Raw genomic sequence first — 22,115 nt, forward strand, 5'->3', positions numbered from 1 at the left:
TTATGACTTCGACGAAAGATACACCGCAACAACACAAAGTGAAAATAATAAAGAAAAGCCACTTGCTAATGTTTTGAATGGTCGCAATATTTAAAAAAATATATGTTAATTAGTATTAACCTAGATATGAAAATGCTCCCTTAATATATGTCAATACATTTTCTACCAATGAAGATAATCCAAATATTTTCAATATCTGTAATGTAAGTTAAATTTTTGTAAGCTTTGTAAATTTGTTCACCGTTTTATAAAACCACTGCACTAATTCCACCTTCACCACCAATCAAATTTAAAAATCAGCATACGACAAAGCGGCGAACGAAGTGAAAAAAACTTTACCAAACCGAGGACGTTTTGAACTTGAGATGGGGGATAGTTAGCGTAATATGCAGCGACATTCTTATAAGAAATGCAGCTCAACCTAATTTTTATGCTGGGTTAAGCTTGCACTAATTTAGTTCAACACTTCAGATCATCATGAGCATCATTGTCATCGTCGCACAGAAGAGGAGAGTCAGCAAGAGTATAGCACTAAAAACAGCATACCAATATGCTCTGTTGCTACTTTGCTTGTTACAAAAATTCCATCATAATAATACCGTAACTCCATTCGCATAATTCTATCTACCAACAACATCATAAAGACTACAGTTTTAAAGTCTTGTGCTAGTAAAAGTGGTTGAAGAATTTAATAGTTAAGTTATCAAGTTGACATGTAACAAGCGTCATATCGCCATATTTATGTCGGAATAAAGTATACCATTTAATGTAATCCATCATAGTATTTATTACTATCGTATTATTAAAAGGACAACTAATATAACTTATATAAGACCAACTGAACCTTAATAATGTTATGCTATGCCTCACATTTTTAGAAATTTCAACGCTTTTATTTAATTGTCTGATCAACGCCATAGATTGATGAGGAGTACGATGTCTAGTACCTAGGACCTACCTAATTATTTTCTAGCTTTAGTATTATTATTACTTCATGTAAGTATGGTTTTCAATAAAACCGTTTAACTTAAAATTATTTTTTAAATTATTTTATTGCTCCCCAACACTACTTTTATGCAGCAAATCTTGTTTGAACAGGTCATGCAGCGCGCTGGTTAGCATGCAGCGATACATGTGTTTTGCGTAGTGCATATCAGTGTGTTTAAAGTCCAGCTACGCAGCAATTCTGAACTTATGTTTTGAGCTTACTCAAACATTTCTATAAAAAAACTTGATTGTGCCATGCAGTGATTTTTTCCAGATCACCTGCTGTGAAGGCATTGTATCGGAGTATGACGTTGATTTGTTTGTAAAAAACCGCCATATTAATTTGATGTCCAATGAGTGCATAAATCCACATGAACAACTTTATAGAGCCTATGGCAACATGTGGTTTTCCCTGAAATCTTGTTTCGAGTCTATTTTGACTGCATTTGATTTGAGGATCAATGATTTGTTTGTGCAAATGAATGGTATAAAAAAAATTATAATAAACAAAAAAAAAATAATTTAATACACGAGTCGGCAAAGAACATCGATGTGAAGTGCGTGAATTTCCTTCCCGTGCTATCACCTACACATCTAAACTATGATCATAAAACCAAGGCTACTAAAAATACACCCAAAGTCGATGCTGACACTGCCGCTGTCAACAGTACTTTTTCGTCGACAAACCCTAAGAATGTGGATATCCACCTTTCCAGCATATGCTATTTTTTTTATTGAATGTAAGTATTTTGGACTAATTTGGATAAAGGACTAATCTTCAAAAAAAAAAAACAAAACAGCAAATATCCACATTCCGGCAGTAGTGCTGTCACACTAACACTGATGTTCTTAATAATGGTCGCCCTATATCTAAACCTCTGGCTGTGAAAGCGACGGATAAAGCCCACAAGACTGCTCATGATAATACAGCAGTAAATGCTACTACTTACGCTTGAAACTGGTGCTGTTAATAATAGTGTTTCCAGCGAGGACACCGTTGTTTCCAGTTCTACCGACAGAGGTGGTTATTCTTCTTCTTCCGCGCGTTTACCTATTGTTTACACTACGCGTCCCAGGCAAGTGACTGCCGTGTCGCTTCGTGGACAATCTATGTTTTACGGCTGCACGCATCGCTGACGGCAGATGAAAATTTTAAATTACATAGTAAATCAGCTTGATCTTTCACAACCTACTAAATGAAGTTTTTATAAATTTAATTTCAGTTATGATAGGGGTATTTCTTCTTTTATGCCCCAAACATAAGTGCACAATTGATGCGCAGCTAGATTTAACACACTGATCCTCTGTATTGCAAGCCCAGCGCTCTACCACTCACTTAAAGGATGCAAGGAAATTTTTTCGATGAATTTCATACAGCATTTCAAAAATGTATCAAAATGTTATATTTCTACCGTAATGTTTTTCCTTAGACAATTTTTGTTTTTATATCGGCCTACTGATTTGAAAGATCGCGGGTTTGAATTGAGCTCAAGGCCTAACAATAATTATTTTTACCATTATTATTGTTACTGGTATCGCCTGTGGTCGAAATTCGACCAACGTGTATTTTTTTCAACTTAGTCTATGGATCAAGTGTTGGAGATAAAGCAAACTGGGCTAACTTACTTAACTTTTTCTTTAAAATTTTGAATTAGATCTAAGACTTTGTACTTTTTGATTGTATTTTCTTAAATTTTTTACAAACTTTTCACATGTAATTATAACGTTTTGGTATGGAGCTCCTTAAACAAAAATATAAAAATTATGTAAAATCAAATGAAATTGACATAGAATTATGGCGAAATTACTTGAAATTGAATTGAAAAATAGGTTTTTCCACACCACCCGGAAGGTCCCCGTTGGCGCGCTACCGAAGTTAGTTTTGGGAGCTCGGTTCCCCAGTAGAACTGATGAAACGCGAAAATGAGTTACAGAAAAAGGAAAACCGAGTTGCTTAAAAAAGAAAACGAAATATTGAGAAAGGCTAATTGCGAACAAAGTCAAAATGATTGTGGAATAGAAGCAAGTTTAGCCAGTACGAGCAATTTTATGTTAGCAAAAGAAATAATCCCTGAATTTTCCGGAAACGGTGATTATTTCCAGCAATGGGAAGCTCAGTTAATAAGTGTTCAGAAGGCGTACAATATGAACGAAAATAATATGAAAGCGCTCATTTCCATTAAGTTGAAAGGTCGAGCTTTAATATGGTTTTATTCGCGATCTGATATAATGTCAATGAGTGTTGCAAACTTACTAATAGAAATGCATTTATTATTTGAAGATCGCTCAAGCCGGTTAGTCTTAATGAAAGAGTTTGAAACAAGGAAATGGCAGAGTAATGAGTCATTTCAGGAATATTTTAACGAAAAGTTGATTTTATCTAACAAATTTTCAATTAATGATGCTGATTTAATAGAGCACATTGTAGAGGGAATTCCTGATTATTTTTTGCGATCGCAAGCAAAAATGCAACGTTTTAAAAATAAGCAAAGTTTACTTGAAGCTTTTCAAGGAGTTAAACTACCTAATAAAAACGAGTAGATGATAATTTAAATAATAATACTTGTTGTCATCACTGGCGGTGCGGTTTTGGTTCCCTTATGATGGAAGAATAAGGTCTGATGATCCGCTGGGTACGCTTGAATAGGCTCAGCTCACCGGAAACGCAGAAACAATGAGACGAAAATTCGTACCCGTGCGCTGTTGACAAAGTGAAAATAATAAAGAAAAGCCACTTGCTAATGTTTTGAATGGTCGCAATATTTAAAAAAATATATGTTAATTAGTAGTAACCTAGATATGAAAATGCTTCCTTAATATATCTCAATACATTTTCTACCAATGAAGATAATCCAAATATTTTCAATATCTGTAATGTAAGTTAAATTTTTGTAAGCTTTGTAAATTTGTTCACCGTTTTATAAAACCACTGCACTAATTCCACCTTCACCACCAATCAAATTTAAAAATCAGCATACGACAAAGCGGCGAACGAAGTGAAAAAAACTTTACCAAACCGAGGACGTTTTGAACTTGAGATGGGGGATAGTTAGCGTAAAATGCAGCGACATTCTTATAAGACATGCAGCTCAACCTAATTTTTATGCTGGGTTAAGCTTGCACTAATTTAGTTCAACACTTCAGATCATCATGAGCATCATTGTCATCGTCGCACAGAAGAGGAGAGTCAGCAAGAGTATAGCACTAAAAAACAGCATACCAATATGCTCTGTTGCTACTTTGCTTGTTACAAAAATTCCATCATAATAATACCGTAACTCCAGTCGCATAATTCTATCTACCAAGAACATCATAAAGACTACAGTTTTAAAGTCTGGTGCTAGTAAAAGTGGTTGAAGAATTTAATAGTTAAGTTATCAAGTTGCCATGTAACAAGCGAGTCATATCGCCACATTTATGTCGGAATAAAGTATACCATTTAATGTAATCCAAATCATAGTATTTATTACCAACGTATTATTAAAAGGACAACTAATATAACTTATATAAGACCAACTGAACCTTAATAATGTTATGCTATGCCTCACATTTTTAGAAATTTCAACGCTTTTATTTAATTGTCTGATCAACGCCATAGATTGATGAGGAGTACGATGTCTAGTACCTAGGACCTACCTAATTATTTTCTAGCTTTAGTATTATTATTACTTCATGTAAGTATGGTTTTCAATAAAACCGTTTAACTTAAAATTTTTTTAAAATTATTTTATTGCTCCCCAACACTACTTTTATGCAGCAAATCTTGTTTGAACAGGTCATGCAGCGCGCTGGTTAGCATGCAGCGATACATGTGTTTTGCGTAGTGCATATCAGTGTGTTTAAAGTCCAGCTGCGCAGCAATTCTGAACTTATGTTCTGAGCTTACTCAAACATTTCTATAAAAAACTTGATTGTGCCATGCAGTGAATTTTTCCAGATCACCTGCTGTGAAGGCATTGTATCGGAGTATGACGTTGATTTGTTTGTAAAAAACCGCCATATTAATTTGATGTCCAATGAGTGTATAAATCCACATGAACAACTTTATAGAGCCTATGGCAACATGTGGTTTTCCCTGAAATCTTGTTTCGAGTCTATTTTGACTGCATTTGATTTGAGGATCAATGATTTGTTTGTGCAAATGAATGGTATAAAAAAAATTATAATAAACAAAAAAAAGAATAATTTAATACACGAGTCGGCAAAGAACATCGATGTGAAGTGCGTGAATTTCCTTCCCGTGCTATCACCTACACATCTAAACTATGATCATAAAACCAAGGCTACTAAAAATACACCCAAAGTCGATGCTGACACTGCCGCTGTCAACAGTACTTTTTCGTCGACAAACCCTAAGAATGTGGATATCCACCTTTCCAACATATGCTATTTTTTTTATTGAATGTAAGTATTTTGGACTAATTTGGATAAAGGACTAATCTTCAAAAAAACAAAAAAAAACAGCAAATACCCACATTCCGGCAGTAGTGCTGTCACACTAACACTGATGTTCTTAATAGTGGTCGCCCTATATGTAAACCTCTGGCTGTGAAAGCGATGGATAAAGCCCACAAGACTGCTCATGATAATACAACAGTAAATGCTACTACTTACGCTTGAAACTGGTGCTGTTAATAATAGTGTTTCCAGCGAGGACACCGTTGTTTCCAGTTCTACCGACAGAGGTGGTTATTCTTCTTCTTCCGCGCGTTTACCTATTGTTTACACTACGCGTCCCAGGCAAGTGACTGCCGTGTCGCTTCGTGGACAATCTATGTTTTACGGCTGCACGCATCGCTGACGGCAGATGAAAATTTTAAATTACATAGTAAATCAGCTTGATCTTTCACAACCTACTAAATGAAGTTTTTATAAATTTAATTTCAGTTATGATAGGGGTATTTCTTCTTTTATGCCCCAAACATAAGTGCACAATTGATGCGCAGCTAGATTTAACACACTGATCCTCTGTATTGCAAGCCCAGCGCTCTACCACTCACTTAAAGGATGTAAGGAAATTTTTTCGATGAATTTCATACAGCATTTCAAAAATGTATCAAAATGTTATATTTCTACCGTAATGTTTTTCCTTAGACAATTTTTGTTTTTATATCGGCCTACTGATTTGAAAGATCGCGGGTTTGAATTGAGCTCAAGGCCTAACAATAATTATTTTTACCATTATTATTGTTACTGGTATCGCCTGTGGTCGAAATTCGACCAACGTGTATTTTTTTCAACTTAGTCTATGGATCAAGTGTTGGAGATAAAGCAAACTGGGCTAACTTACTTAACTTTTTCTTTAAAATTTTGAATTAGATCTAAGACTTTGTACTTTTTGATTGTATTTTCTTAAATTTTTTACAAACTTTTCACATGTAATTATAACGTTTTGGTATGGAGCTCCTTAAACAAAAATATAAAAATTATGTAAAATCAAATGAAATTGACATAGAATTATGGCGAAATTACTTGAAATTGAATTGAAAAATAGGTTTTTCCACACCACCCGGAAGGTCCCCGTTGGCGCGCTACCGAAGTTAGCTTTGGGAGCTCGGTTCCCCAGTAGGCCTATATCACCCATATACATATAAATAAAAATATAAAAAAAACTATGTAATGAGAAAGAAGGCAGAGTTTACTAAAAAATTTTTAATTAAAGAAAAAAAATAAAGTACTTAAATTGCGAAAAAATTAAGTGAAGTGAACAAACAGTTCCGTATGAAAACGCAATAAGTGCACTTAGACTTTTTTCCGGGTTTTAATGTGATCATTGTGGAAATATGAAGATTCTAATGTTCGGATATTTAATGTTGGGATTCCCATTGAGATCTATGTACGTAATTAATTTGTAAAATTTTTAAACACTCCATTTCATGAATATATATGACCATATCTACCATAAAATATCGTCTGTGAACAATATAATACTAAGATATAACAAAGCAGAATAAATTAGAAAGAAAAGAAAAACAAACAAAAACATTGAAATTATTCACGCAAACATATTTACTAAAATAAAGTTAATTTCATAACTTTAAGCGACATAAACAAATTAGGGTTATGGGATCTAAGCATCCGATTAATGGATATATAATCCAACAAAGTTATCCCAATAATAAATATAGTGGGTAATATACTGCCAACGCAATACGGCCGCTTTGATGCCGGTTACCGCTTTGACCTAAAATCAAAAACGTTTTTGGGACGTTTTTTTTTTTGTTTCGTTTAATATACAACGTGAAACTTTTCGATTCAGTCAAGATGCATTTAAATAATAGTAAACCAATTTGAAATAAGAAAAAATATAATAAAATAAAATAAGAAATAAAATAAATTAGCCTTTTATGGCAATGTAAAAAATTTAATGTTATATTTTTGTAACTTTTTTTTTTTTGTTCAGTATAAGGCGTACTTTATCTAAAATGAGGATTAAATCTGAAAATGCAAAAACATTTTGGGCAAATTTGCCATCAATTATTGTAAATAATTTAGTTAGTTTCAACAAAAGTTAACTCATTATTTGCGATTTCATGTTTTTTCGAAAACAACTAAAATAAAAAACAAAGAATCTGTTAAATAAAGACTTATGTATTTACGTGTAAGTGAAATTTGCCACAAAAAATAGGCCGGTCAAAAATTAATTCTATTTGTTGCAAGTTTATAGAAGTACCTTATGAAACAAAGCAAGTTAATGTAAATTTTTAGAAACTTAGAGATCTATTGTAAATCATTCATTCAATAAAAAATATTAGATAAAACAAGAGCAAACGAAAAATTTACTACAATTTTCAAAAGTGATGGACACGCCTAATTATGATATTTTAAATAATTTAAAATCTTATAACGTCGCGCAATTGAAGACGATGCTGCGCAAGTTTGGAGAAGGGACTAGTGGAACAAAAAATGAATTCATGATTCGTTTGGTTAGTTTGCCAAATTTAGGTGAATTTCTGCCTATAGAAAACATTGAAATCAGTAGAGCAAATAGTCACGCATACGATGTCGAAAGTATTAATACAGACGATGCAAGTGCTAACAATCATACCGTAGTGTGTGAGGATGATGAGCGTTACGTGAGTGCTGATGCATGTGATGCGGGACGAAAATGGATTACGTAGAAAAATTAGTGGGAGTTATTTAAAAGAGAAATAGAACTGATGAAACGCGAAAATGAGTTACAGAAAAAGGAAAACCGAGTTGCTTAAAAAAGAAAACGAAATATTGAGAAAGGCTAATTGCGAACAAAGTCAAAATGATTGTGGAATAGAAGCAAGTTTAGGAGCAAGTTTTGCCAGTACGAGCAATTTTATGTTAGCAAAAGAAATAATCCCTGAATTTTCCGGAAACGGTGATTATTTCCAGCAATGGTAAGCTCAGTTAATAAGTGTTCAGAAGGCGTACAATTTGAACGAAAATAATATGAAAGCGCTCATTTCTATTAAGTTGAAAGGTCGAGCTTTAATATGGTTTTATTCGCGATCTGATATAATGTCAATGAGTGTTGCAAACTTACTAATAGAAATGCAGTTATTATTTGAAGATCGCTCAAGCCGGTTAGTCTTAATGAAAGAGTTTGAAACAAGGAAATGGCAGAGTAATGAGTCGTTTCAGGAATATTTCAACGAAAAGTTGGTTTTATCTAACAAATTTTCAATTAATGATGCTGATTTAATAGAGCACATTGTAGAGGGAATTCCTGATTATTTTTTGCGATCGCAAGCAAAAATGCAACGTTTTAAAAATAAGAGTTAAACTACCTAATAAAAAACGAGTAGATGATAATTTAAATAATAATACTTGTTGTCATCACTGGCGGTGCGGTTTTGGTTCCCTTATGGTGGAAGAATAAGGTCTGATGATCCGCTGGGTACGCTTGAATAGGCTCAGCTCGCCGGATGGGGTGGGGTTCAAAAATCATCCATGATGTTGCCCTAAACCGCAGAAACAATGAGACAAAAATTCGTACCCGTGCGCTGTTGTTCTCGCTTCCCCTCTTGTATGTCCTCCTCCATGGCATGCCATCGTCATCATCGCAGTTCGCCTCTATAAATTCAAGGCCGGCCAATCTGCTTCATTACCCACCCTACCGATGTCAACCAAGGCCCGAATCAGTTGACCCAACACTTACCTCTGTACCTGTGTCCGTCTGTTTAACCCCGAAGGATCACCCCATTACCCCCATTCATCACACGTCTCGTTATCTTTAGCAATTCATTTAATGTGATATTTCGTCTTAAATCCTATTACAATAATAATGATAAATCTTCATGAGTGCCCGCGCACTTGTTTGTACTTATTTCACTTGTTTACATTAGCTTATTCAATCCACTACTAGCTAACACTATATTCTAGATTTCAGCTCAATTCGAACGAAGCATCCCCCGCCCTAATGGTCATGCGCGCATACATATACCCGAAACATGGATGCGAACAAATATCTAAATATGTAAACATATAATCAATTAATCTTAATGTGCTCAACGGCAGGTTTGTATTCATGAAGGAATATCTGTTGTAACAATCTTACTAATGTTATTGTGAGCCTTTCGCTCCATACTAATCTATGTACATGTTACAAATCTACGTGCATACATATGTATCTATTGTGACGACAGCCAAATCTCCTCGGCTCAATATATACCTAAACGTGCATGTATGCTCGTGCGCACCTAGCTGCAAGGTCTATGACTAATGCCCAATGCATTTTCCATGATTGGTTTCCTAAACACATGTCCCTATAGGTTAATGAGCACGAGCACGCGTCTATGTTTACTCGATAATGAAATTACTTGAAAAGAGACTGTCCCTCCTGATCCAACTCAAAGAATCACGAGACAGAATCGCTCTGCGGCAACAAATATTAGATCAACGCGTATCCAATACGATGTGATGGGAAATGCAGATTGCTGTTTGCGACTGCAGTGTGATTTCAACCACGATTAACTAATAGTGCGATGGAACGGTCTTGTTGCTTTGAGTTGCATTAGAATGCCGAACATGTCTGTTGTTTTGGCAGCGAGCGACTCTATTCTACAAATATAAGTGCGCATGCATCGTAAACTCTGCAAAGAACAATTTTATATTAACCTATGCACTTGGCACGCGACAGAATGGCGAAGGTTACTTGTGGCTACTCCACTCTCAGCATCCTTCAGTAGACTAACCACTCTACCAGCTCACTACCTAAGGCGCCCTGGGTAAGCAAAACCTGTATTTGCGCACAGCACCAATCGCACTGGCCACTTATCATAACTACCTCAGATTCACCATGCTGTCGTTGCCTCACGCTGACAAACGATTGTACATGGAAGCCTAAATATCACTACTACAATCCTATACTTAACAACTATGCCTACATATACGCTCAATTGCGATATCACGTGCTTCTCACTACCGCTCTCTGATGGTAACGTGGACGCTCAAGCGTGTAGACGCTTCACGTCAACCGAATTTACTATGATTTCTCTTCCGCGCCAGGAATGACTGAATATGCACCACCCACACACTGTCACTAAATATCATTCGGCTCTACTTATGTGTAGCTGTCTGTCTACAACACAACAAAATGTGAACAATTCACGTTCACTCAGAACCTGTTTTATTGTGTTTGTGGACAGTGCCGCTGGCAACGTTGTATGTATTCGGACACTCAAGCTGATGCCCCACTCTTCTCCTGCTTTCGTTCATTGATTGCCTCCCTTCTCATGTAGGAGTAGGTTTCAATCGGTCAGCGTGTGACTTCCACGCAATTATGCGTACTTAAGATTTTTAGGCTCCTACCCATACAGACACAACAATAGCATTTGAGCTCTTATAGACACAATAACAACACAGTGTGTGACTTAACAATATGGTGTACTACTTATCGCCTTGGTTTTCCGGCCGCTAATTCTGAGGCACCTTCGTGCGCGCCGCGCCTGAAGGAAATTATTCGATGTGGTGGTGGATTTGGTGCACTCGCTTATTGGTGGATGCTTGTGTGCTCTTCGCTTCTGAGCCGTTTAGCGACGAGATATCTTGTTCTAGTTGTCCTCAGATAAATTTTCAGCTATTTTCTCCTTGTTATGATGATGAAAAGGCCGGAAGCAGGAAAACGCTAACTTGGCTGCGTTGGCCACTTACCCTGTTTGACAAATTAGGCAAGGTTGCCTGATTTGTCAACCACGCATGGTTGCATTCACTCATAAATTTCGTTGGCTCGCTTTGCTAAAGCCCAGGTCACATCTTCCGTAACATACTAATACAAGTCAACAATCAAAGCTGAGTAGATGTTTCAACTGTAATTCCCTGGGACATTTGGCAGCCGAATGCCGCAAGCCAAAACGCGAAAAAGGAGCATGTCATGTGTGTGCACAAATGGGCCATTATGCAGTTGAATGTCCTAAAAAGAAGATCCATCATGTTGACGATCAAGATAACAAAGATCCTGATGATTATTTAAGGTATATAAATTATAGTTTTATTAGGGATGGATATAATTTTTGTTCAACATTAGGTACCTTAATTGACACTGGTAGTCCCATCAGCTTTATTCGACAACAGTTCGTGCCTTATGTTCTTCTTTTAAAAAATTTTAATTCTGAAGCGCAATTTTTTAGAATAAATAAAAGTCAACTTCAAATAGTTGGAAAACTAAAATGTATCATTTCGTATAATGAAAAAGATGTAGATTTTTTTTTGTATGTCGTTCCGGATGACACAATGACATATCCGGTAATTTTAGGAAGAGATTACTTGAAAATTACTAAATGCGAATTAAAAAATTATCCAAATATGTGTACAAAAGAAGAATATAATTATGAAAATGAGTGTTATAATTTAATGAAAATAAGTATTGAGGAAAAGGATACATGTATTGATAATGATGAGATAAGTTATGATACGAAAAGGAAACTCGATAAAATATTTAAAGAATGCTATTTGTGCTGTGAACGCCCTGATGAACCGGAAACTACATGTGAAATGAAAATTTTGTTGAATAATGAGAATCCTTTCCATATCCCTCCACGAAGACTAGCTTATAATGAAAAGGAAAAACTTCAAGAAATATTAGATGACTTATTGCAGACAAATGTGATTGGGCCTAGTAGATCGGAATACTGTTCACCAATCGTATTAGTGCGGAAAAAACTGGTGATATACGGCTCTGTGTAGATTACAGAACTTTAAACAAAAATATATTGAAAGATACCTATCCCATACCCTTAATTGACGATCTTTTAGATAGATTAGTTAATAAAAAAGTATTTTCTCTATTAGATTTAAAGAGTGCATTTTACCATGTACGAATGAACAAAGATTCTATAAAATACACCTCGTTTGTATCTCCTTTAGGCCAATACGAATTTTGCAGGATGCCCCTTCCACTTTTTAGCGTTTTGTAAATTATGTATTTGATGATCTCATACGCGAGGGAAAAGCTGCAATTTATTTGGACGATATAATGGTTGCAAAAAGTACTGAAAATGATCATTTAGAGATTATGAAGGAAGTATTCGATAGATTGGTGAAAAACAAATTGGAACTAAGAATTGATAAGTGTAAATTTATGAAATAGTAGACCGAAATCTTTAATATCGGATAGAGGAAGTGCCTATACTTCAAAAGAATTTTAATTATTTATGGACAAAAATAATATAAAACATATTAAAATAGCTACGGGATCTCCACAAGCTAATGGACAAGTAGAGCGAGTAAATGGTATTATAGCTCCAATGATTTCCAAAATTACTAATGCTGGAAATGCACATAGTTTGGATAAAGTCGAAGTGAAAGAAGCCGAACAGTGAAATTGTTTTGAATAACACTTTTCATCGAAGCATAGGAACAACACCTAGTATTCTATTATTTGGTATACCACAAAAAGGAGCAGTAATAGATTTTATAAAAGAAAAACTCGAAGAGTTTTATATAAACGAGGAAGATAGAGATTTAGAAGAGATACAGTCTAGAGCAGCAAAAAATATAGAAGTGTCAGAAGTATAATAAATCTCAAAAAGATCGGGGTAGGATTTGAAAAGCTTATCACGAAGGAGATTACGTCATGGTGAAGAATTACATAAATATTTCAAGGGCATGTAAAAAAATGGCTCCAAAATTTAAAGGACCTTATAGAGTAGCGTAAATAAAAATCAGGAAACAATCGGGGCGATTGCATGTCAGGATGGCCGAACTGTTGCAAGTTTATAGAAATACCTTATGAAGCAAAGCAAGTTAATGTAAATTTTTAGAAACTTAGAGATCTATTTTAAAACATTCATTCAATAAAAAGTATTAGATAAAGCAAGAGCAAACGAAAAATTTACTACATATTTAAGATTTTTTGGTACGCTACAAATTTTAGAACAATTTTTTAGGATTTTGGTAAAGGCTATTATAGGTAAGTGGCAACAATAGGAAACCATGTTTTAATATTTCACTGTGTAGCGCGTACGCTTATGTAGGTTTGTGTCTTATAGCACTTACATAATTTGTCCAAAGATGGCGCGCTTTTGTGCAAGAAAGTAATTATCTATATTTGGAGAGGTTTTTTGGATTTACAAAAAACTTTTTCTATTAATTATAAACAAATAGAGTAATATTCGTTAACAAAAATAGGCCTATGCACTGCGGCTGATCTATACGAATCGATTCATATCACTTTTATATGATTTTACGTATGCTAACTATGCGAAACCGCCTGTCAATTGTTTGTATGGAAATTTTGTTAGCGTATTAGTATATAGATAGAAAAAAATAAATAAAATAAAATAAATTAGCATAAAAGGCAATATAAAAAATTTAATGTTATATTTTTTAACTTTTTTTTGTTCAGTTTAAGACGTACTTTATCTAAAATGAGGATTAAATCTGCAAATGCAAAAACATTTTTGGGCAAATTTGCCATTAATTGTTATAAATAAATTAGTTAGTTTCAACAAAAGTTAACGCATTATTTGCGTTTTCATGTTTTTTTTTTGAAAAGAACTAAAATAAAAAACAAAGAATCTGTTAAATAAAGACCTATGTATTTACGTGTAAGTGAAATTTGCCACAAAAAATGGGCCGGTCAAAAATTAATTCTATTTAAAAATTTTGGTACGCTACAAATTATTTTGGAACAATTTTTTAGGATTTTGGTAGAGGCTATTATCGGTAAGTGGCAACAATGGGAAACCATGTTTTAATCTTTCACCGTGTAGCGCGTACGCTTATGTAGGTTTGTGTCTTACAGCACTTACATAAAATTATCAAATTAGAATAGAGGCAATTAAGAAAAAATTTATCATAAGAATAATAAGGATAAAATAATTATTGTTAGGCCTTGAGCTCGATTCAAACCCGCGATCTTACAAATCAGTAGGCCGTTATAACAACAAAAATTGTTAATACATCCCAGAGCACGGGGAAAAAGTGTCAATAAGATATGACACTATGGCATCACCGCTATCAAATAAGTCCAATTTTCACATCCATTCTGGAACAGATGTCGCAGTGCTGTAAATATCAATTGGCAGGAACCAGAATAGAAGTAGGAATAATGAAAACAAACAAAAAACCGCTGCGATGGCTGAATGGTTATAGCAGCGGCGCCTAAACGTTGCCGATGAAGGAATTAAGCAGTTCCCGAAATGGATCTATACAACGAGCTTTGGCAGTTTTCTAAATTTTTTCTTTCTTCTATTCTAATTTAATAATTTTTTCAATTCAGAAAAAATTTATCATAACAATAATAATGATAAAATAATTATTGTTAGGCCTTGAGCTCGATTCAAACCCGTGGTTTTTTCTTAGATATAAATAAGGCGCCATCAATATAAAATTGGCGAACTGCTGTTGTTGTGTTAATTGTGTTTCGCCCCATTCAATGGGCACAAATTGATTGTTGTCATGTGGGGACACATTGCAAGCAGGACATGCATTTTGTATGTTGGGGTTGATTCTGGATAGGTGATAGTTTAACCTGTTACAGTACCCAGATCGAAATTGAGTTAGAGTATCGCGCGTTTCCCTAGGGAGAGTGCGTTCCTCTTCTGCTAGTTCTGGGCATTTTTCTTTAAGTACCGGATTCGCCGAGCAATTCCTGGCATAGAGGTCCGACGCCTCTTTGTGGATAACACTGAGGACCTGCTTGTGCTCTTTCCCTTTATACGGCTGTGTTCTCAGGTGCCGTATTTCCTCATAAAGCTTATGTTGTTGTTGTTGTAGCAATGCTTCGCCCCACCTAACAACCGCGACCGATCACAAATTGTCATCAATATCCTCTAACGAGAGTCCAAGGAAACTTGTTGTTTCAACAGGGGTGGACCATAATGAAAGGGGTGTTAGAGGCGTTGGTCCACATTACAATTAAAGAGATGGTTGGTGTCATGTGGGACACATTGCAAGCGGGGCATACATTTTGTATGTCGGGGTTGATTCTGGATAGGTAAGAGTTTAACCTGTTACAGTATCCAGAACGAAGTTGAGCAAGAGTGACACGCGTTTCCCTGGGGAGTATACGTTCCTCTTCCGCGAGTTTTGGATACTTTGCTTTGAGTACTGGATTCACCGGGCAATTCCCGGCATAAAGGTCCGACGCCTGTTTATGGAGTTCACCAAGGACCTGCTTGCGTTTTTTCGCTTCATACGGCTGAGTTCTCAGGTGCCGTATTTCCTCAAAATGCTTATGGAGATGACTCCTTAAGCCCCTAGGCGGTGCTGGTTCATCAATCAGATGTCTGTTGGGATGCTCAGGTTTCTGGGTATTCAACAGGAACTGTATGGTCAGCATCTCATTTCTCTCCCTGATTGGGAGTATTCTCGCCTCATTAGCAGATGGTGTTCCGGGGACATAAGAAGACAGCCCGTGGCAATTCTGAGAGCAGTATTTTGGCAGGCCTGTAGCTTCTTCCAGTGGGTAATTTTCAGGCTTGGCGACCATATGGGTGACGCGTAACAGGTAATCGGCTGGCTAATTGCTTTGTATGTAGTCATGGGCGTTTCTTTATCTTTTCCCCAGGTACTGCCAGCGAGTGATTTGAGGATTTTGTTACGGCTCTGAATTCTCGGAACAATTGCTGCTGCGTGCTCACCAAAATGTAGATCCTGATCAAACGTCACACCCAAGATTTTGGGGTGTAGGACAGTCGGTAGCGTAGTGCCATCGACGTGGATGTTCAAAATGGTCGACATTTGGGACGTCCATGTTGTAAATAAGGTCGCGGAAGATTTAGTCTGTGATAATGCCAGGTTTCGCGAGGCGAAAAAACTGCAGAGATCAGGGAGGTAGCCGTTTATTTTATTGCATAGCGCATCGATCTTTGGGCCTGGGCCTGTGGCCATTATTGTGTAGTCATCGGCGTAGGAAACGATTGTGACTCCTTCCGGTGGTGAAGGTAGCTTAGATATGTAGAAATTAAACAAAACTGGGGATAGGACACCCACCACCCTGTGGCACCCCTTGTTTAATTCTCCTTGGTTTGGTGTTTCGTTTCTAAATTGCACCGATGCCTGCCGACCACCCAGATAATTTGCGGTCCACCTTTTAAGACATGGGGGAAGGGTAGACCCTTCCAGGTCTTGCAGTAACGAGCCATGGTTGACCGTATCAAAAGCTTTTGATACGGTCTAGCGCTACGAGTACTGTTCTATGGTGGCGGTATTGATTTAAACCGCAATTTATCTGGGTGATAATGGCATTTAGCGCGGTGGTAGTGCTATCGAGTTTTCTGAAGCCATGCTGATGGGGGGCTAGCTGCAAATGTGCTTGGAAATAAGGGAGCAAAATGGCTTCAAGCGTCTTTGCCACGGCGATACGATAGGAGAGATATCGGACGATATGACTCACCTACGTTAGCTGGTTTCCCAGGCTTTAGTAGCGGGACCACCTTGGCCATATTCCATTTCTCGGGTATGGCAAAGGTGGAGAGAGACAGGTTGAAGACATGCGCTAAATATCTGAAACCCTCTTTCCCTAGGCTTTTAAGAATCGGCATGGCTATGCCGTCTGGGCCCACTGCTTTGGATGGTTTAGCGCGACCAATGGCGTCCTCAACCTCTTTAGCGGTGATGGTGATTGGTGACGCGCTGAATTTGTGTTTGTGTGCGTGTCTATTGGCCCTCCGTCTATCTTTGTCGACCGTAGAATGCATTATATATTATCGGCAGAAAGCGCTCGCGCATTTTTTTCGCATCCGACAGCACTTTGTCGCCAAAGGCGATGGAAACTTTGTCTTTGTGCTTAGTCGGATTCGATAGGGACTTTACGGTGGACCAAAGTTTACCCACACCGGTAGAGAGGTTACAACCTCTTAGGTGCTCCTCCCATTTCGCCCGCTTATGTTCGTCCACAATCAATCCGATGCGTTGGTTTATATCTCTTATTTGGGGGGTCGCCTGGATCAAGCTGTCTTATAAGGTCACGTTCTCTCGCTAAGTTTGCGGCCTCCGCCGGGAAGTGGAGCCGGATTTCGGGAATTCTCCCGGCGGGAATGAAACGTGCCGAGGCGGATTCAATGACCTTACGGAAGGCACGCTCCCCTTGGCGGGCATCAGTCGGGATAGGGAGGGAAGAAAAGAGGTTGTCTGTAAAAGATTTATATTCTTCCCACTTTCCTTTTTTGAAGTTTATGAAAGTGCGTTTTTCGGTGACGATGAATTCGGCGGTACGCTCGAGCGAAATAAGTATAGGCAGGTGGTCGGATGCCAATATTACCATCGGCTGCCAGTTGACGCAGTTTACGAGTTCTGCGCTCACGATTGAGATATCTGGCGAACTGTGACAGCTTCTTACCATACGTGTGGGGGCGTCTCCGTTTTATTTGCAGAACTCGTTTCTTCTATTTGATCCGCCAACATCTCACCCCTACTGTCCGCCCGCAAGTTTGAGTGCCATAGGTCGTGATGGGCATTGAAATCGCCTAAGATAATGCGATTGTTGCCAGTGAGTAAGGCTCTGATATTAGGGCGGTATCCACTGAGGCAACAGGTGGCAGGAGGGATGTAGATGTTGATGATTTCTAGGTTTGCATCGCCTGACCGGACAGATAGGCCTTGACGTCCTAAGACATTGTTTCTGCGGTCGCTGCCAGGATCAAATATATAATATTGCACAGAGTGGTGTATGATAAACGCGAGGCCGCCTCCATTTCCGCTCTCGCGGTCTTTCCTGTGGACATTATACCCAGAGCAGGTCTGCAATGCAGATCTTGCTGTGAGTTTAGTCTCTTGAATCGCAGCAATGCAGATGTCATGAAATCGACTATCTCCGTAATCTGCCCAGTTAGTCCATTACAGTTTAACTGTAGAATTCTGAAGTGCATAAGGGGAGACGCCGCCACTCTGGGGTAAGTGACGGGTGACGGGTGACTACGCCTGGGTTGTGGAAGGCCAGGACGCAATTGCTGTTGTGGCCCTGGGACTGGGCGTCCTTGGGCAAGCATTGGGGTACCCGGGTGATTTGGGTTTGCGACCTGGCAACATGGTGCGATGAAACCCGTCGGGGGGTTGCCGTCACGGAGACCAGAACATCTAGGAAAGTGGCACCACCCAAGGCAGGAGCTGCATTGGGCGGATGTCGCAAACATATATATTCTGTGCTGGCAAACGGTGCAAACGGAGGTAGGGACTAAGAGTCTGTTTCCCTGACCTACACGATTGCTGCCGGAAAAGAGGGGGGAGAAGACGGGGGCAGGGGCTGATGCTCAGCATTGCTACCGACTCTACTACGAAGGTAGTAGTTATGAGTGGTAGCAGCTCTTTGGGTTGTTGACGCCGTGGGGCGCGAGCAGCAGCGGGTACTTGTTGTGGCTTGCGGGGCTGCTGGAAGGTAGTGGGGGGCGCTTAGGCGTAGACTACGGGACGCCCTTGGGCGTGAACAGCAAGGAGCCACAAAGGATTTATAAAAGTTACGTGGACGTCGGGTTTTGGGATCAAGCCCAGAACAACCTGTCCGATGCAACCATCCCTTACACGAGACACACTGAACAGAGTATGACCGTCCTAAAAAGATTCTTTTCCGGCAGATGCAGCAAAACCATTTCTCAGGACCGGGGTCAGGAGACGGACCCGGATTGGATTCGATGCCTTCCCGGAGTAAGAGAATATGGAGCAGTCCTGCTGCAAGGAGCTGCTGGGAGGATTACAATTTGTGGGAGGGACGCAACAAATTAAATGGGGTTACACTGAAATGACAGTCCTTGGTCGGGAAAAATCCCGAGTCGCTCCGTTACATAGAACCGACTGCCTTGGGAAGCGTCATAAAGCTTATGGAGATGAGCCCTTAAGCCCCTGGGCGATGCAGCTTCATCAATCAGATGTCCGTTGCAATGCCCAGGTTTCTGGGTATTAAACAGAAGCTGTTTGTTTAGCATTTCATTTCTCTCCCTGATGGGGAGTACTCTCGCCTCATTATGTAGGTGGTGTTCTGGGGATATAAGAATACTGCCCGTAGCGGTTCTGAGGGCAGTATTTTGGTAGGCCTATCTTCTTCCAGTGACTAACCTTTAGGCTTGGAGACCATATCGGGAACGCGTAGCATGATATCGGCCGGCCAATTGCTTAGTAAGTAGTAATGAGCGTTTCTTTGTCTTTACCCCAAGTGCTCCCGGAAAGAGATTTGAGGATTTTTTGACGGCTCTGGATTTTCGGTACCATTGCGGTTGCATGCTCTCCAAAATGTAGATCCTAATCGAACGTCACACCCAAGATTTTAGGGTGTAAGACAGTCGGTAACGTGATGCCATCGACGTGGATGTTCAATATGGTCGACATTTGGCGCGTCCAAGTTGTAAATAAGGTCGCCGATTATTTGATGGATGACAATGTCAGCTTTCGCGAGGCGAAGAAACTGGAGATATCAGCGATATAGCTGGTTATTTTGTTACAAAGCTCATCGATCTGTGGGTCTGGGCCTGTGGTCATTATTGTGCACAATAGTGACTCTTTCTGGTGGTAGTGCTTTCTAATATTGAGCCCTTTGGCCTCACTATGCAGGTGGTGTTTAGAGGTCTTAAATAGACATCCCGTAAGTAGACAATTTGTGAAATTAAATACATCTGTGGACTTATCAAAACTATTTCAATGATGTGCGAACTCTCTTTTTATACGATGCAAATAAGATTTTATTCCAATAAGTGTTGCGTCGGCATCAATTTGTATCAGCAGCGAACGCATTTCCCTCTCTGTTTGATTATCATCATATAATCGCCCAATATAATGTTAAAGAGGATAGATTAAAATAAAAGTGAAAGTAAAACAAAAAAAAAACTATGCCGAATGTTTTCTGAGGGATTTTTTTTAATTGCCTCCCATTTATTCATGCGATGTAGTGATCTTGTGGAACTGTGATTTTTGGAAAGAGAATTAATTAATTAATAAAATTAAATCCTTAAAATAAACACAAGTACGCCACGAAAATGTATATAATACATTTTATGCATGTCTTTGACATCTCTTACTTTAATCCATCCTCTTTGCTAATTTAGCGTTACGTCGTAAAGCAATAACAGAATAAAACTTTAACATTTACTTACAGATGGAGCGCTTCAAATGTTTTAACGGAGTGCAGGGGAGATTTGGGATCTTTGCGTTGTATTTCTAAATCCAAATTGGATTCAACGAGTCCTTTTCGAATAATCTTTAACAGCAAACTTGTTTCAGCAGCACTAAAAATATATTAGAAATAAAAACATATGCATTGGTATAACGAATGTTAAGAAGATCAATTGTTAGAAACAAGCCACCTAAATATTAACTATTTTATGGGATTCCGAAAAGTAGCTCTCTCAAGTTAAGGCTATTATTCGGTAATTTCAGTACAAAAACTTACTTCATACATAAGGTCAACAGTCATAATGTCAAGTGACCTTATGTGCACTTAAAATTTGAAATTTAAAGTCAAGAAGACCTCCACCTATTATAATTTTAACAACTTTTGATTTATAGTTATGTTTTAGCTATATTTTGTTCAGTCGAAAGAAAAAATAATGTTTTTTATTTCCAATTCACAGATACATCACTCTTTTTCTATATTTTGGTCCCGTTCTAGCGAAAAATCGGATAACAAAATGGGACAATGAGGTCTTCTCCGATATAAAAACTTCTTCAACTAAAAGTTTAAAGAAAATTTGGAAATATTGCGCGATTATTGTCTGGTTTTTCATTGCGAGTTTAAACTCTAGTTAAAGATGACTAGAGTTTAACCTTGCCACTTTGTTCTATAATATAAAATATTGCATGCTCATCTCTGCTTAAGCGGCCAAAGTGGCAGGGCTAAACTCTAGTCAACTTTAACTGGAGTTTAAATTCGCTCTGAAAACCCCGGCCTTATTATTCCAAATGTTCGCCTGCGACTTAGCTTTTTCTATATTCCGGTCTATTTTAGTAAAAATGGGATTTAATACTGGCGTAGATTCTTTAAGAACAATAACAGTTTATTTAAATGAAGGTAAGTGAAAGACGTGATTTAGTTATTAAACGTAACCCATGTAAAAATGGTTCACTCTTACTTTTCACTTTCCAAATTCCCAAGTAGCTCTTAAAAATTAAGTGTTATATCCTTTCAAAATGCTTCCGGAAATCGAACTAAATTTTATAATAGTACCATGATACAAATATAGAGGTAGTTCCACTTCTTCTTTTTATCCGCCATTGCCCCCAATTGACATAATAGTAGCGTTCCATTGGGTAATCGAGCTCTGGTTCACGATCAAATCTCATTGGAACGATCAGAATCAGTACTATGAGTGTTGGCAGCACGAAACGAATGTGTACACCAAGGGAGTTTAAATCGTTTTCCACCTGGTCCTTCCAACGGAGTGGGGGCCGCCCTCTACTTCTGCTTCCATAGGCGGGTTACGATAGAAACACTTTCTTGGCCGGAGCATCATCTTTCATTCGCATAACATGGCCTAGCCAGCGCAGCCGCTGCGTTTTAATTCGCTGGACTATGTTGATGTCTGCGTATAGCTCGTACAGCTCATCATTAAATCTTCTTCGGTACTCGCCATCGCTAATGCGTAGAGGTCCATAAATCTTTCGAAGAACTTTTCTCTCGAACACTCCCAAAGCCGCTTCATCTGCTGTTGTCATGGTCCATGCTTCTGCGCCATATAGCAGGACGGGTACGATAAGTGACTTGTAGAGTATGATTTTCGTTCGCCGAG

The 22,115-nt window shown here is 38.1% G+C and overlaps 1 protein-coding gene across 3 annotated transcripts in view; it reads right to left on the minus strand.

The window, feature by feature from the left end:
- Positions 1-22,115, minus strand: part of Dbp80 (putative ATP-dependent RNA helicase Dbp80) — a 493,971-nt gene that overhangs the window by 358,505 nt on the left and 113,351 nt on the right. For all 3 annotated transcript variants that reach the window (XM_067782226.1, XM_067782225.1, XM_067782227.1), the window contains exon 3: positions 20,484-20,615. In XM_067782226.1, the coding sequence (XP_067638327.1) occupies positions 20,484-20,615 (132 nt within the window). The remainder of the gene's footprint in view (positions 1-20,483; positions 20,616-22,115) is intronic.

Source organism: Eurosta solidaginis, chromosome 4, assembly GCF_040869045.1.
Source record: "Eurosta solidaginis isolate ZX-2024a chromosome 4, ASM4086904v1, whole genome shotgun sequence".
Taxonomy (NCBI): Eukaryota; Metazoa; Arthropoda; class Insecta; order Diptera; family Tephritidae; genus Eurosta; species Eurosta solidaginis.